This window comes from Diospyros lotus, chromosome 8 (assembly GCF_014633365.1).
Source record: "Diospyros lotus cultivar Yz01 chromosome 8, ASM1463336v1, whole genome shotgun sequence".
NCBI classification, from domain to species: Eukaryota; Viridiplantae; Streptophyta; class Magnoliopsida; order Ericales; family Ebenaceae; genus Diospyros; species Diospyros lotus.
The window spans coordinates 36,850,494-36,864,964 of record NC_068345.1 but is presented as its reverse complement, the minus strand read 5'-3'; the positions used below and the strand labels follow the sequence as shown (position 1 = coordinate 36,864,964).

The 14,471-nt window shown below is 33.3% G+C and overlaps 1 protein-coding gene across 1 annotated transcript; it reads right to left on the bottom strand.

The window, feature by feature from the left end:
- Positions 1-3,525: 3,525 nt before the first annotated feature.
- Positions 3,526-5,347, bottom strand: LOC127808406 (berberine bridge enzyme-like 8). The gene has a single exon (XM_052346934.1). The coding sequence runs from the start codon at positions 5,265-5,267 to the stop codon at positions 3,666-3,668; it is 1,602 nt and encodes a 533-aa protein (XP_052202894.1). The 5' UTR covers positions 5,268-5,347; the 3' UTR covers positions 3,526-3,665.
- Between the last annotated feature and the right edge of the window lie 9,124 nt (positions 5,348-14,471).

The following is a 14,471-nucleotide window of genomic DNA, read 5'->3' as shown; positions in this document are numbered from 1 at the left end:
TTTAATTTCTTTTAGTAATGAAAAATCCGTTGCTAAATTAAAATTTCATATTAAAATTAAATTCCCTAAAATTATTTAGTGATAGAAGTTTCCGTCGCTAATTCCATCGCTAAATTTAAAAAAATTAAAAAAAAATTAGTGATAGATCTTTCAGTCGCTAATTCGTAACTAAATTTTGCGACGACAACTCAGTAGCTAGCCCGTCGCTAATTAGTGACGGATTTTTTTCCATTGCTAATTCTATCGCTAAATATATACTGTTTTTCTCATAGTGGATAATGTGCCATTTTTGGAAAAAAATTATAGAAACTAGATTGATAAGAAGAAAAGATTACAACTTGGCATTGGAGATGCGAAAGCAATCCATAATTATTTCGTTTGGATGCAAGCAAAGAATTCTTTTATTTGATGGATATCAGGAACTTATTTTGGGCTGATGCAAGGAGTAGCGCAACTTATGAAAAATTTGGTGATGGAGTTACATTTGATACAATTTACTTGACAAATAAGTATGATATGCTTTTTGCACCTTTTGTGGGTGTAAACTACCACAGGCACTCAATTTTATTTGGATGTGGGTTACTATCAAATGAGGACGCTACTACATTTATTTGGTTATTTTGTACTTGGCAAGCATGCATGTCTTGAAATGCACTGAGTGCCATAATTATATATAGATCAAGATAAAGCAATACAAAATGCAATCGTGATTGTGTTTCCTTATTCTCGACATATCTGGTGTCTATGACATATAATGAAAAAGGTGCCAGAGAAGCAAGGGGTTATAGATTGTATGAAAAAATAAAAAGTATATTGCACAATATTGTTTATGAATCTTTGGAGAAGGCAGGATTTGAATAAAAGTGGGAGCAGTTCATTAATGAGTTCAATTTTCATGAAAATGAGTGGTTAGGTAGTTTGTACAAAGAAAGACTTTGTTAGGTTCCTACATTTGTAAAGGACACGTTTTGGACTGGTATGTCAACCACACAACGTAGTAAAAGTATGAATGCATTCTTTGATGGCTACTTAAATTACTCAAAGACAACATTGAAGCAATTTATAGAACAATACGATAACACTTTAAGAAGTAAGGTTAAAAAGGAAAATCATTATAATTTCTAGTCTTTTACTTAATGGATTCCTTGTATAACACATTTTGAAATAGAAAAACAAAATGAGTTGACTGGAAAATTATACTATGAAGTTTCATGTCTTGATAAGAGAAATGGATTATTTGATGTGGTCGAGGATAGAATGGTTGGAGATAGACATAAAAAGTTTCATTTTATTGTTTATTGTGATGAGGGGAAAAGTGAGGTTAAATGTGCTTGTCGATTGTTTGAATTTAGAGGGATTTTATGCAAGCATACTTTGTCAGTTCTTATTAAACTAAATATTGAGAAGGTTCTAGAAAAGTATATCTTAGCACTTTGGAGGAAGGATTTAAAAAGGTCTCACACAAGGATGAAAGTTGCTTATGATGATTGGAAATGCGATATCAAATCTTAACACTATCATAAGTTATAAAAAAAATTAGATGATGTTGCTGATCACTTGGTTGTCATTTTTTATGAGAACTGTGGATTATTGTTAAACATGATGGATGAGTTTCAATTAAAATTAAACAAAAAAGAATCAATCTTGAGGAGTTGTTTTTTGACAAGTACTAATACCACAGGTGACCTTGGTAAGGCTTCTGGTGAAAACAATGGGCTTCATATATAGTTTTCTAACTATTCAAAGACGTGGGCGTGCACCCAAGACTAGAAGAGTCTCCAATGTAGAGAAGTTTGTTTCGAAGAAGAAAAAATGTGAAGACAAAAAAACCAAGAAAAAGAGAGAGAAAATTGAGGTACATTATTACATTTCATCTCAAAATTCTGTTTGAAAAATTATAATCTACTTAAACATACTAATTTTTTATTATTTTGATTTACTGTTAGTTTCAGGCAACTAAACCATATGTTAGCATACCCATTGGAGTTGACACACAAGAAAGTTCAGGTATCCAAGTAATATTATATTATTTTGATAATTTATAATTTTTATATTATTTTGATGATGATTTTTATAATCTTATTTTCACATTTTTGGCTTATGAGTAGGATACACAAGCATTTACCCCTCATAATACACAAACATTTACCCCTTATAACTTTCATATTAATGAAGTCGTAAGATTCCAGCAACATGTTCCTTACTTTCAATGCCTACCACCTTACCCTTTGATGCCTCAAGCTTTAACCAAATTCTGGGTTCAATGCTCAAGGTAAGTACAATGAACTTGTGTGTTATCTTTTGATTATATTATAGTGTGTTAATTTTTTTTTTTCTTTTCAACATTAGGTGATACCATATATTAGTGTAATTCATATATGCAGCAAGAAGACGTCACAATTTGTAACTTGAATCAGGTAATGGTAATTGAGTCAAGCTACATATATATGTATATATATAACTTATTAACTTTTTATACTCTACTTGTACTAGTGTATTTTTATTTTTGCAAATGGCGGGACAAGCAAACAAGAAGTTGATAATTTGGTCTACGAGAATCAAAGTTACTTAATGAAAATTTAGCCACCAAGCACTACCTGAGAAGTTATTTTTGCAGATGTCGTGGAGAGTGTTTCACATTTATTAGAAAGACATTTATTTTTCATTTATCTATGGGATCTTGTTTTGCAGTGCAAACTAGCAATGTGTCTTTACCACTTGGCTTGTATGCTTTAATATAAGTTTAATGGCAATTTATATATATATATATATATCAAATTTTATATAAAAAAACTTTGCCTCAATGGCCGGAAATTCACATATATCAATTTTCTTCTATGCAAAGTGTAGAGAACGGAGAGAGAAGATGCGGTCTGAAGGAACGGAAACAGGCGTGAGGGAAGTTAAGAGGGAAAGTTGGAGACACTTTCTCTCTTTGTGGGTGTGCTTTTTTTTTTTTTTTTTAATAAATTATAAAGTCGGGTCCATGCCACATGGACTGATGATGGTCATCGATCATGCCTTGTAGCATTATCTAATTTTTGGGCAAGTGGGTTCTTGCTTCATCAAGACGGACGAGAAACAAAGATGGTGGTCATTGCTGGTAAAGCCCGATGATAAGAGGATGGCGATGACACGTCGGAGGTGGAGACGCAGTGAAGAGATAGAAAGAGAATGGAGAGAGATCTGAGAGAGAGGGGAATCATGTGGGTCTGATAAGAGGATGGCAATGACACGTCGGAGATGGAGACGCAGTGAAGAGATAGAAAGAAAATGGAGAGAGATCCGAGAGAGAGGGGAATCATGTGGGTCTGATAAGAGGATGGCGAAGACACGTTGGAGATGGAGACGCAGTGAAGAGATAGAGAGAGAATGGAGAGAGATCCGAGGGAGAGGGGAATTATGTGGGTCATTTGAAGAGAGAAAGGACTAATTGGGTGCGTATTCAAATTATTTTGATTTTAAAATAATATTTAAGTTATTGTAATATTTTAATATCAAACTATAACAATAACTTGAGGTTGTCAACAAAATTATCACCCAGATTATGCGTCTAGCATTATCTTACTCTTTATAGATAGATAGCACATATATATTATTTTAATCATGAACAGATCAACCAAACCCATCATAGAAACACGTTACATGCAATGAAACCCTTGTTATTACATCAATCTTAGAGGAGGAATGCTTTGTTCGTTCCTAAAGAAGTTTGTACGATCATACTTGGTCTTCACTAGCACCAGGCTATCGAAATTACTCTCGAAATACTTCCATCCATAGCCGCCTTTTGCTTCCTCGTATGTAGCATTGCAGCTTGGACTGCTCCCGACGTCGATGTCTCTGTAGGGGAAGAATGCCCGTCTTGGATTCTTCGAAACATACGGAGCCATGAAACCATGGAACTTCCTTGCAACCTTCACGTATTTCTTGGAGGCGTTCAGGGATTCTTCGTTCCAGAAGACCACGTACTGGATCTTGAACAACGCATCTCTGTGCGGAAATGGGGTTTCAGACACCGAAATCTCGCTCATTCTTCCTCCATATGGGTTCCACTGCATTAGCCTTATCTTCTCCAGCTCGATCATCTTCTTCCATATGGATTCCAACCCAGACTTGGAGATGGGTTCAAGAACGTAATCGGATTTGATCTTGACGAAATCCTTCTTGTGATGTTTCCTGTCGAGCAAAACCCTAGTCGAGGTCCCCTCTGGAACATTATCCCAGAAGAGGGTGGATTCAATCCAAGGCATTTCCTTGCAGTCGGCTCTCTTTAATCCCAATGCAGGGAACCTCTCTTTCATCAATTCAACGAGCTTCCCAGCTTGACCCAGAAACATGGCGACGAATGAAACCTTCACCGTCTTCTTAGCCACTCCGCTTCCATTAATCACTCTCGCTTCCAGCCTGATGAAGAGATCCTTCGGCAGCTTCGCCGCGACGTTCTGCCATTGATAAACGAGCTCGGTAGCGCCTTCTTCAATGGTTCTGTCCACCCGGAAAACCGTCACCGGGTTTGGCACAGCAACCAGCTTGAGCTTCCAGGAAAGGACAATTCCAAAGCTGGCGCCTCCTCCTCTTATAGCCCAGAACAGATCTTCACCCATGGATTTTCTGTCAAGGATTCTTCCCTCCACATCAACAAGCCGAGCGTCGACTATGTTATCAACCGAGAGCCCATATTTTCTCACCATATTCCCGTATCCCCCGGCTGCGAAGTGCCCGCCGGCGCCTATCGTCGGACAGACGCCGGCCGGAAAACCATGGTTCTTGCTCTTCGCCGCAATGTTATAGTAAATTTCGCCGAGTACCGCTCCGGATTGAACCCACAAACTCTCGTCTTTTAAATCAATATCAATCGATCTCAGATTAAAGAGGTCGAGGAGGACGAATGGGACATTCGATTGATAAGACAGGCCCTCGTAGTCATGGCCGCCGCTTCGGGTTTTAATCAGCAAGCCATGGGCTCTGGCGCAGGAAACGGCTGCTTGGACGTGAGATTCATGCATGGCGGCGATGACGGCGACTGGTTTTGCGGCACCGAGAGAGGCGAATCTTAGATTCTGTGCATACGAACGGAGAACCGATGAGAAGGAGGAATTGGTTGGGGTGAAGATTGCCGCGGAAATTGGGTGGTTGGAAATGTTGGATTTCTCACGAAGGCAGTGAAGAAAATTTTCTTGGGTGGATTTTGATGCTGCCTGAAGAAATGGAAACGGAAGCATTATTGAAACCAGAAGCAGCAAATGATAGTGAATAATCTTCATGATGGAAGGCTTGATGTCGTTGTAGGAATTCTGGCTTCTCTTTACTACTTATAGGAGAGCATCAAATTGATACAGTAACTACGTTGATTTTGCGTTTGTAATTATGTTATTAACCGGCATGTTCTAATTAATTGCATTGCATTAAAGCTGTGTGCTAAGACTAATTAAATTGCAAGTTTACTGTTTAATATTTCTTTCCTTTTTATATTAAATTACACGTTTTATATTAATATTTCTTTCCTTTTTCTTGATATATTTCTTTCCCTTAATGTTGTGATATAGTTTTCCTATTTTCAGTGAATATTCTTGATTTATTGTAATGGAGAGTAGGGTTGGCAATGGTTCGGTTTGGTTTCGGTTTTTGCCAAAACCATAACCAAACCAAATTTAAATTACTAAAACCAAAACCAAACCATTACCCATTTGGTTTTAAAAATTTAAAACCATAACCAAACCATTCGGTTTCGGTTTAACCATGGTTTTTTTAGTTTAATCCATATCAACAAACAAAGACAAATAGCATTCATAATTTTTTTTTGATAATTTCACAACAAACAAATATAAATTCTAATAAAGTTACCTTATTCTTGCATAAAGTTACAAAACTTATTGGATATAAAATCACATTTCCAAATCTACAATTGTTAAGATCAATAAATTAATATGTGCATAATTAAATTGTAATTTAAGCTAAAAAAAATTAGCTACGAAAGTTAATACCTTCATCAACAACATTAATATATTCTTCGTAAATTGATGCATATTCATCTGAAATGAATGAGCCAACTCCATCTAACAAAATTATAAATATAAAAAATAAATTAATATGAAGAGAGATGAGGCAGAGACCGAGAGGCAGCGAGGGTGAGAGAGATCGAGGGCGAGCGAGAGCAAGAAGGGCCGAGCCCTAGCGAGAGGAACAGAGATGCAAAGAGCGAGGGCGATTGGCGAGCTCGCGCGAAGGAGCAAGAGAAATGAGACAGAAAAGGTGAGAGAAATTGAGGGCAAGCAAGAGCAGGGGCCGAGCCCTAGCAAGAGCAAGAGAGATCCAGCGAGGGTGAGCGAGAGCAAGAGACATGCAGAGAGCAAGGGTGAGGGCGGGCGGACGAGCGAGAGGCAGCGAGGGTGAGAAAGAGTAAGAGTGAGGTTGAGAGAGGAGGGAGAAGAGAATGGGAGAAGGGTTTGCAAGCAAGCCAATTGGGCTGGGGTGGGCTAGCCTTAGGTGGGCTGGGCTCAGGTGGGCGGGGTTGTATATAATATATATTATATATACATATTATACATATTATATTATATATATATAATATATATATATTCTGTTCGGTTCGGTTACCCACCATTCGGTTCGGTTTTGGTTTAGTTTTAGTGGAAACCATAACCAAATCATACCCATTGAAACAGTGTTCAGTTTTTTCCCGAACCAAACCATTACCCAGTCAAACGGTTTTTAACTGCGTTGACCGGTTTGGTTTCGATTGGGTTCCCCACAGTTTTGGTTGCAATTGCCATCCCTAATGGAGAGTGATATGTCATGAGTAAAAGTTCATTAAAAGCCTAATAACTCATATAGAGAATTCTACACAAACGCGTAAACTAGATAACTCTAATATGTAAAAAAATTTTTGGAAAGATAAAACAATTATCTATAAATAATTTTAATTCTAAAAGAATTATAAAATACAGGGATAAATGTCATCGATCTATCAAAATCCTAATTCCAGACGAATTAGAAAAAATCAAGATAAATGTTATCTACAAGAATCTTAATCCCAGATTATTTAAAATTACTTCATATTCGTCTATAAATAAATAAACACTCATTCCTAAAAATTGTGTGCTAATAAGACTAATTAAATTGTAAGTTTACTCTTTAACAGGTAAGTAATAGCACGTTTTATATTAATATATCTTTCCCTTTTCTTGATATATTTCTTTCCCTTATGTTGTAATATAATTTTCCTATTTTCAGTCCAATAAATATTATTGATTTATTGTAATAGACGAGTGTGGTGTTATGAGTAAAGGTCCATTAAAAGCTCAAGAGTCCAAAATATCTTTCTAGATTAAAAGGCATAAATTTTCCATATATGAGAGGTTCCATACAAATACGAAAACTAGATAATTCCTAAATCCAATTTTTTTTCTAAAAATATAAACAATTATCTATAAATAATTATAATTCTAAAAGAATTATAAAATACAGCGATAAATGTCATCTATCAAAATCATAATTCAAGACGAATTAAGAAAAATCAAAATAAATGTTGTCTGGAAGAATCTTAATGCTGGATTATTTAAGATTACTTCATATTCCTCTATAAATAAATAGATATTCATTCCTAAAAACTGTGTGCTAAGACTAATTAAATTACAAGTTTATTGTTTAACAGGTACTTAATAACACGTTTTATATTAATATTTCTTTCCTTTTTCTTGATATATTTCTTTCCTTTATGTTGTAATATAGTTTTTCTATTTTCAGTCCAATAAATATTCTTGATTTATTGTAATAGACGAGTGTTGTGTTATGAGTAAAGGCCCATTAAAAGCCCAAGAGCCCAACAAATTTTTCTGGGTTAACAGGCATAAATTTCTCATACGTGGGGGGTTCCACACAAACGCACAAATTAGATAACTCCGACATACAAAAATTTTTCTAGAAAAATAAACAATTATCCATTCTAATTCTAAAAGAATTATAAAATACAGGGATAAATGTCATCGATCAAAATCTTAATTCCAAACGAACTAAGAAAAATCAAGATAAACGTTATCTATAAGAATTTTAATCCTGAATTATTTAAAATTACTCCATATTCTTCTATAAATAAGCAGATACTCGTTCCTAAAAGGTACGTCTTTGATATTGGTTTTAATATAGTTTTTATTATGTTCAATGTTTGATTTAAGCATCGGAGTGTTTGCGTGGGAACTTGTAAGGCCCGTTTTCAAATACTCGAAAGAAGGTCATTATAGAGATGATATAGAACAAATCTGAACTTAACTCATTTCATTTCTAACAGCAAAAATTTAAATAAGATTTAATTACATTTTCAAAATCTCATGACTCTAGGCTCGATGGCCATACAAAATAATAAGAGGCTCAAATGACAATAAACATAACAAATCCTTATAACTATAAATCTCACCAAATCACTAACTAAGATATTTGAAGTTAGGACGTTTCTCCTTAAACCACTATACCTTGGCTGTAGTCTTACTGGACTCGCCCCCAATTATAATTTTTCCTTTACCTGGAATGACAAAGAAGATCAAATGAGCCACAAGACTCAGCAAGTTCAAGAAATAATAAACAATATATAGGATCCAAGAACACGATGACACCAAGAAAAGTAATCAAAGACTCCACAATTATATACAAGATTCATAATTCATGAATTTATCAATTCAACTTAATATATCATGTCATCATGTATCACTATGCAAATGTGCATAAAATTCCAATATCATTATTAATTCTCAGAAGCCATCAATCAATACATGCAAGAGTGCATCATTTCATTATCAATATCAATTTTCTTGGCTCACAAGCCATAAATCGATGCATGCAAAAGTGCATAAGTTCCATAAAACCTCACAATAAATATGGAGCTAACCTGCTAGGCTATGGCCACCTCATCCCGCGCTAGGTGCTTTAAGGTACCATTTCTCCCTCCGCGCAAAATAATAGGTGCACAATATATATATATATATAACCTGTACATGTATGTATTTTTCAACTACATGTATTTAAATTTTTGTTTTCGCGATGTTCATACTTTCAACATCACTTACCCATACAAGGTATTTTCTATTATCAGATAAATTCAACATATCTTACCACATTCAAGATGTAATTTATGACCCAGAAATGCTTGATGTAAGTTATAACACAAGAATAATTTTTGAGAGATGCTATTTAATATTAAATCTTGATTCACCAGCTGAGAAATATTAAAAATTTAATAACTATTTTTCCCATCATATGATTGTTGTGATTTCATTTAACCAGTAATAGTACGCATTTACTTGCATTCGTGCTCATAGCTCAAATTCATTATTAGTTCCCATGAAATCAGAATGACCATACCACGCGAAATTGCTGGTCAAAATAAACCTGAAATTTTCTAAGGCGAATGACCAATTAGAACATATTTTTGAAAATGTCTTCCTTTTGAAAAACGAACTCCCGGTATTTTGATAACTAACATTCATTATTGTAAGAATGATTTTTAATGAATTTTTCAAGAAACAGAAACTATATATTTTGAGAGTAGTAAAATCTCAATTTATCGAGTTTGTACTAAAACCCAAATTCTATTTTTTTATTGTTATGGATTTTAATTTTTTTGATATTTTTATTGAATCCAAACAAGTGGTACTTTCTTATTTACATTTATGTATTAAAGTAAATGAAAGGTAAACTATAAATTAAAGAAAATGCAAACATTTACTTAAGTTAAAGAAATGTAAATTAATGGAGTGTGAGCAGAGAGTTCGCAATCAAACACTACAACAGATTTTACTATTAGTGACAATTTTTTAGTGGCGCTATGAATTTTCGTCACAAAAAATGTACTTTTTGTGACGATATAAGCATTTCGTCACCAAAATTAGTGAACTATTATTTTTTGGTGACGATTTTGAGATTTTGTCACAAAAAAACGTCATGAATAAGTTTGCACCAACTTTTAGCGCCAACACCCGATTGCGAAAAATGATTTCGTAACGCTTTGAATATGTAGGTGATGAAAAATAAAACGTCACCATATTAATATTATATTAGGTGACGATATATTTATGTTACAAATGAATGGATGACCATCTGTGACCCATTGGATATCGTCACAATTGTAAATAATATTAGGTGACGTTAACTTTGGTCACCCATTGATAGTAATATTTTAGTTTGTTGCATAAGATGACGACTTTAGGAATGTCACTAATGAGTGTTACATTTGGGGATGATATGATCTGTGTCACGTATACAAAAATAACCTATTTGTGATGCATTACAAATTGTCACATTTGTGAATAATATTTAGTGACGTTCAGTTTCGACACCCATTGTTAGTATATTGTAGTTTGATGTATAAGGTGACGACTTTTGAAATGTCAATAATGAGTATTACAGTCGGTGACGATTTTCTTTCTGTCATGTATGCAAGAATACCTATTTGTGACACATTACATATCGTCACATGTGTGAATAGTGTTAGGTGACATTACGTTTTGTCACCTCTTGTTAGTAATATTTTAATTTGATGCATATGGTGACGATTTTAGAAATGTCACTAATTAGTATTACATTTGGTGATGATTTATTGCGTCACATATTCAAAAATACCTATTTGTGACACATTACATATCGTTATATTGGTGAATAGTATTAGGTAGCGGTGAGTTTTATCACCCATTGTTAGTAATTTTTTAAGATGATATATAAGGTGAAGATATTGGGTGATGATTTATTTGCATCAAATATGGAAGAATACTTACTTGTGACACATTATTACAAATAGTAAATAAATATTTAAACTTGAGATGAATATTTAAATATTTAAATTTTATAAAAAAATTAAATATATTAATGTATAAATATAAAAAATTAAATTAAATTTAAAATTAAATATACATTTAAACATGAGATGAATATAAAAAAATTAAATTGTAAAATTTAAATTTTTTAATTTAAATAAATATATTAAGTTTAAAAAAACATAATATTGTTAAATTCTAAATATATCAATTAATATATTTCATGTGCATAAAATAAAAAATATATTAAATGTATAATAATTAAGTATTGATAATATTTACTAAATGTGTACAAAATGTAAACAAACACTACATTTAAAAAATAAATAAAAATTTTAAAAATTATAATATTGTTAAAGTTTTTATTATTTTCAATTTTAAAAATCACAAAAATAAAACAATATTGAGGGATTGTATTATAGAGAAAGGAGTTTAAAGACTAACTTGTCAGTCTCTTTCTCTCTATAAATAGGAGAACTTTTCGCTAAGCTAAGATATACTTACAATCTTAGTGAAACTATAATTTCATTTCGAACGCAAGACTAATTTATACATCAAAAGGTTTGCAGATGATTTCATTCGCATCCTAATAATGGTTCCTAAAATTTAACTCGAACATGCAATTTTTATTAGAAATAAATTATTTTTAAAATAAATTCACGAAATGTCTCCTTCTTTTTTATAAAAGTATTATCAAAACCATTTCTAAACCTCCCAATGCTCATTTTCATGCATTGGGCTCTTCGTTGTTTTGTTGATCATTACTTAACCTTTTTGTATGATAGTCGTACATCGTTAGTTTTGAAAATTTATTTTCTTTTCAGTGTTTAGTTTTATTTTCGTTTTTTTACAAGTTTTGCCTCATTATTTTTTTTGTGATAGTTGAGGTCTACCCTAATAATCTGTAGATGTTATGCGATTTTTGTTTAATGTAATTTTTATTTATAGAAAAGAAATTAATTATTTGATATAACAAACTAATAATAAATAATCCAATATATCAAACTAATTTATTATAATTATTAGATTTATAATATAATTCTATTTTTAAATAAATATTAATTTGAAATGTAATAATTTAAATTATTTTATTATCACATTTTAGATGATTACAATAAATTATTATTTAAATTATTTAAGAATTTTTATAATTTAAATTATTTTGTGAGCTATTATAATTTTAAATTATATTATTTTTATTTAAATATTAACTATAAAAAAAAACTAAGTGAATTAAAGAGGCGGGAATCACCCTGCCTCTTTCCCTAGCCAATTCCGCCCCCTCCCCCCAATCACAATAAGCCTTCTGCAAACCCTTCCCTTCTCCTTCTCTTCCTCTCGCCCCCTTCTCCCTCTCTGCCTCTCTCGCCCTTGCTTCTCGCGGCTTGCGCTTGCCATCGCTATAGCCTCTCCCTTGCTGTCTCGCCCTTGCCTCTCACTTGCTCGCTCTCTCGCTCGCGGCTCGCCCTCGCCCTCACCCTGGCCCTAGTCTCTCACTTGCTCGCGGCTCGCCCTCGCCCTCGCCATCGCTCTAGTCTCTCGCCTTACTGCCTCGCCTTCTGCTATAACGTTTATATTCTTTTATTTTTGGTATTCTTAATTTTTCTCTGTTTTTATTTTTTTATACTGGCTCTTCTATTTTCTTGTCATTATCCTTTGTCAACTATATTTTTGCATAAATCCTACAATTTCAATTATTGAAAAGGAAACTGCTCGAGTTCTATTTTCCTGGATTATGCTTAACCTGTCTTGCTAATGATGCCAAGGCAGCAAAAATGAAGGGATAGACAGTTTAATGGCTTGATTGATGTCTACAGAAAGACGCTACAGTGAAATGGTGTTGCAGGCCTTTATCGTATAATTGTGTACCTGTACACAATTATATCCCAACGGTGCATCTAAACTCCAAGACAATGGCTTTATAGAGGGCCAAGCTAGGTGAGGCAGCTTCAGAGGCAGAGGTTCTTCATCTTCTTGTGGAGGTATGTTTTCAATTCTATTGTGTCTCTATGATTTGATACATGATTATTGTGAATAGAAATTGTATGATGCCAAGGTTAAATATGGAATCACTGACTCTTTTTGCAACAGAAGGAACTGGTGGATGTAAAAAATTCCATCTTTTCTGGGCTTCTATGTTGGTATAGTATTCTTTAGACTCCTTGTGATTCTTTCTTTTGAGGGAAAAGTGAATTCACAAAATGTCTTTTGTAACACTTAATAATATTTTTTGGCAATTGTCATGCATTTCATGTTGGTAACTATTGGAATATAATTCCAAGCTTTGTGTTTATCAGATAAAATTTTGTCCAATAGGGGTTCTGGTTTGTTGTTCTTCTTGTCGTTAACTGATATATTATCACCAAGAAAGCTCTGAGTCAACTTCTTTCATAGTCCGAAGAGAATCTTCTTTCATAGTCCAAAACTTTTCTTATGGATAAACAAAAAATAAAAAACAAATAGATCAAGTGAAATTAAAAATAACCTTTTCTTATTTTGTCCAATAGGGGTTCTGGTTTGTTATTAAAAAATAAAAAATTAATCTAATCATTCAATAGGGGCCGGGAAAATTTCCAGTAGTTAATGGTAATGTCAATGGTAATCTCCAGGCTAGTCTCAAACCAAAGAGTGGGCCGGGAGCATCAACCTAAGAGCATATGAACAAATAGCATATGAAAACATTAGCAGGGACAGTGTTGTGAGAACTTGAGACTGAGCATCACACGTGTCAAATTTTGCCAAACGACGTGCAGATTGGTTAGTGAACATTGAAGCATTCAATCGATGATTGGATAAATAGGCTTCGTTTAGAGGGAAAGAACTCGTGGCATGTCTCACTTGACATTTATAGAGTTCATAAATTTAGTAGAATAACAAGTAATATGACAGTTTTGTTTAAATGAATATTAAATATTTAATTTATTAGAAATATTGAAAACAATTTACTAAATCTCAATAAATATTGAAAAATAAGTTACTTTCCCATACTTTCTCCTAGTTAAATTGCGGTTTGCAAATCTAAAAGGATCTGGAGAGCACATAATGGGGTCAGGTTTCAGGGATTTGCATCCATTTGATACATGACAATGAGATCATTGAATTCATGATTGTTTGTTTGATGATTTGACAATATAATTATATTTTTTCATCCAACAAGGTTAAAGCTTCCATAATGTTTCACAATCACGAGTTGGGCAACTAACCAACCGCACATATTTCATTACCCCAATCTTCGATGACTAGCTAACCATTTTTTATGGACAACAGATGGATATTCTTTAAGAATTATAAAACGATCTATTACTGTCAATTAATATCAACCCTCATTAATCGAGGGTTATGACAAGAATAAAATTTATAATCGTCGACCCCCTACTATCTTTATTATCATCTCAAAAAATAAAAAACAAATAGATCGAGTGAAATTAAATAATAAACTTTTCTTATTTTGTCCAATAGGGGTTATGGTTTGTTGCTTATGGATATACTGCTTCTGGTTATGATTTTGTTCAACACATGCCTTATGCTTACATTCATGAGTTTACTCGAACTTCCATGGCTGGAAAGATTAGGTGTTTTAGATATGGATACATGAGTCTTTGGCAGAAATTAGTGAAGCCCTTACAGCAAAAGTGCACTTGAACACTGAAGTTTTGGCAGTTAGAC

Coding starts and splice junctions, on each gene's coding strand:
- LOC127808406 (XM_052346934.1), bottom strand. CDS start 5,267: ATGAAGATTATTCACTATCATTTGCTGCTTCTGGTTTCAATAATGCTT.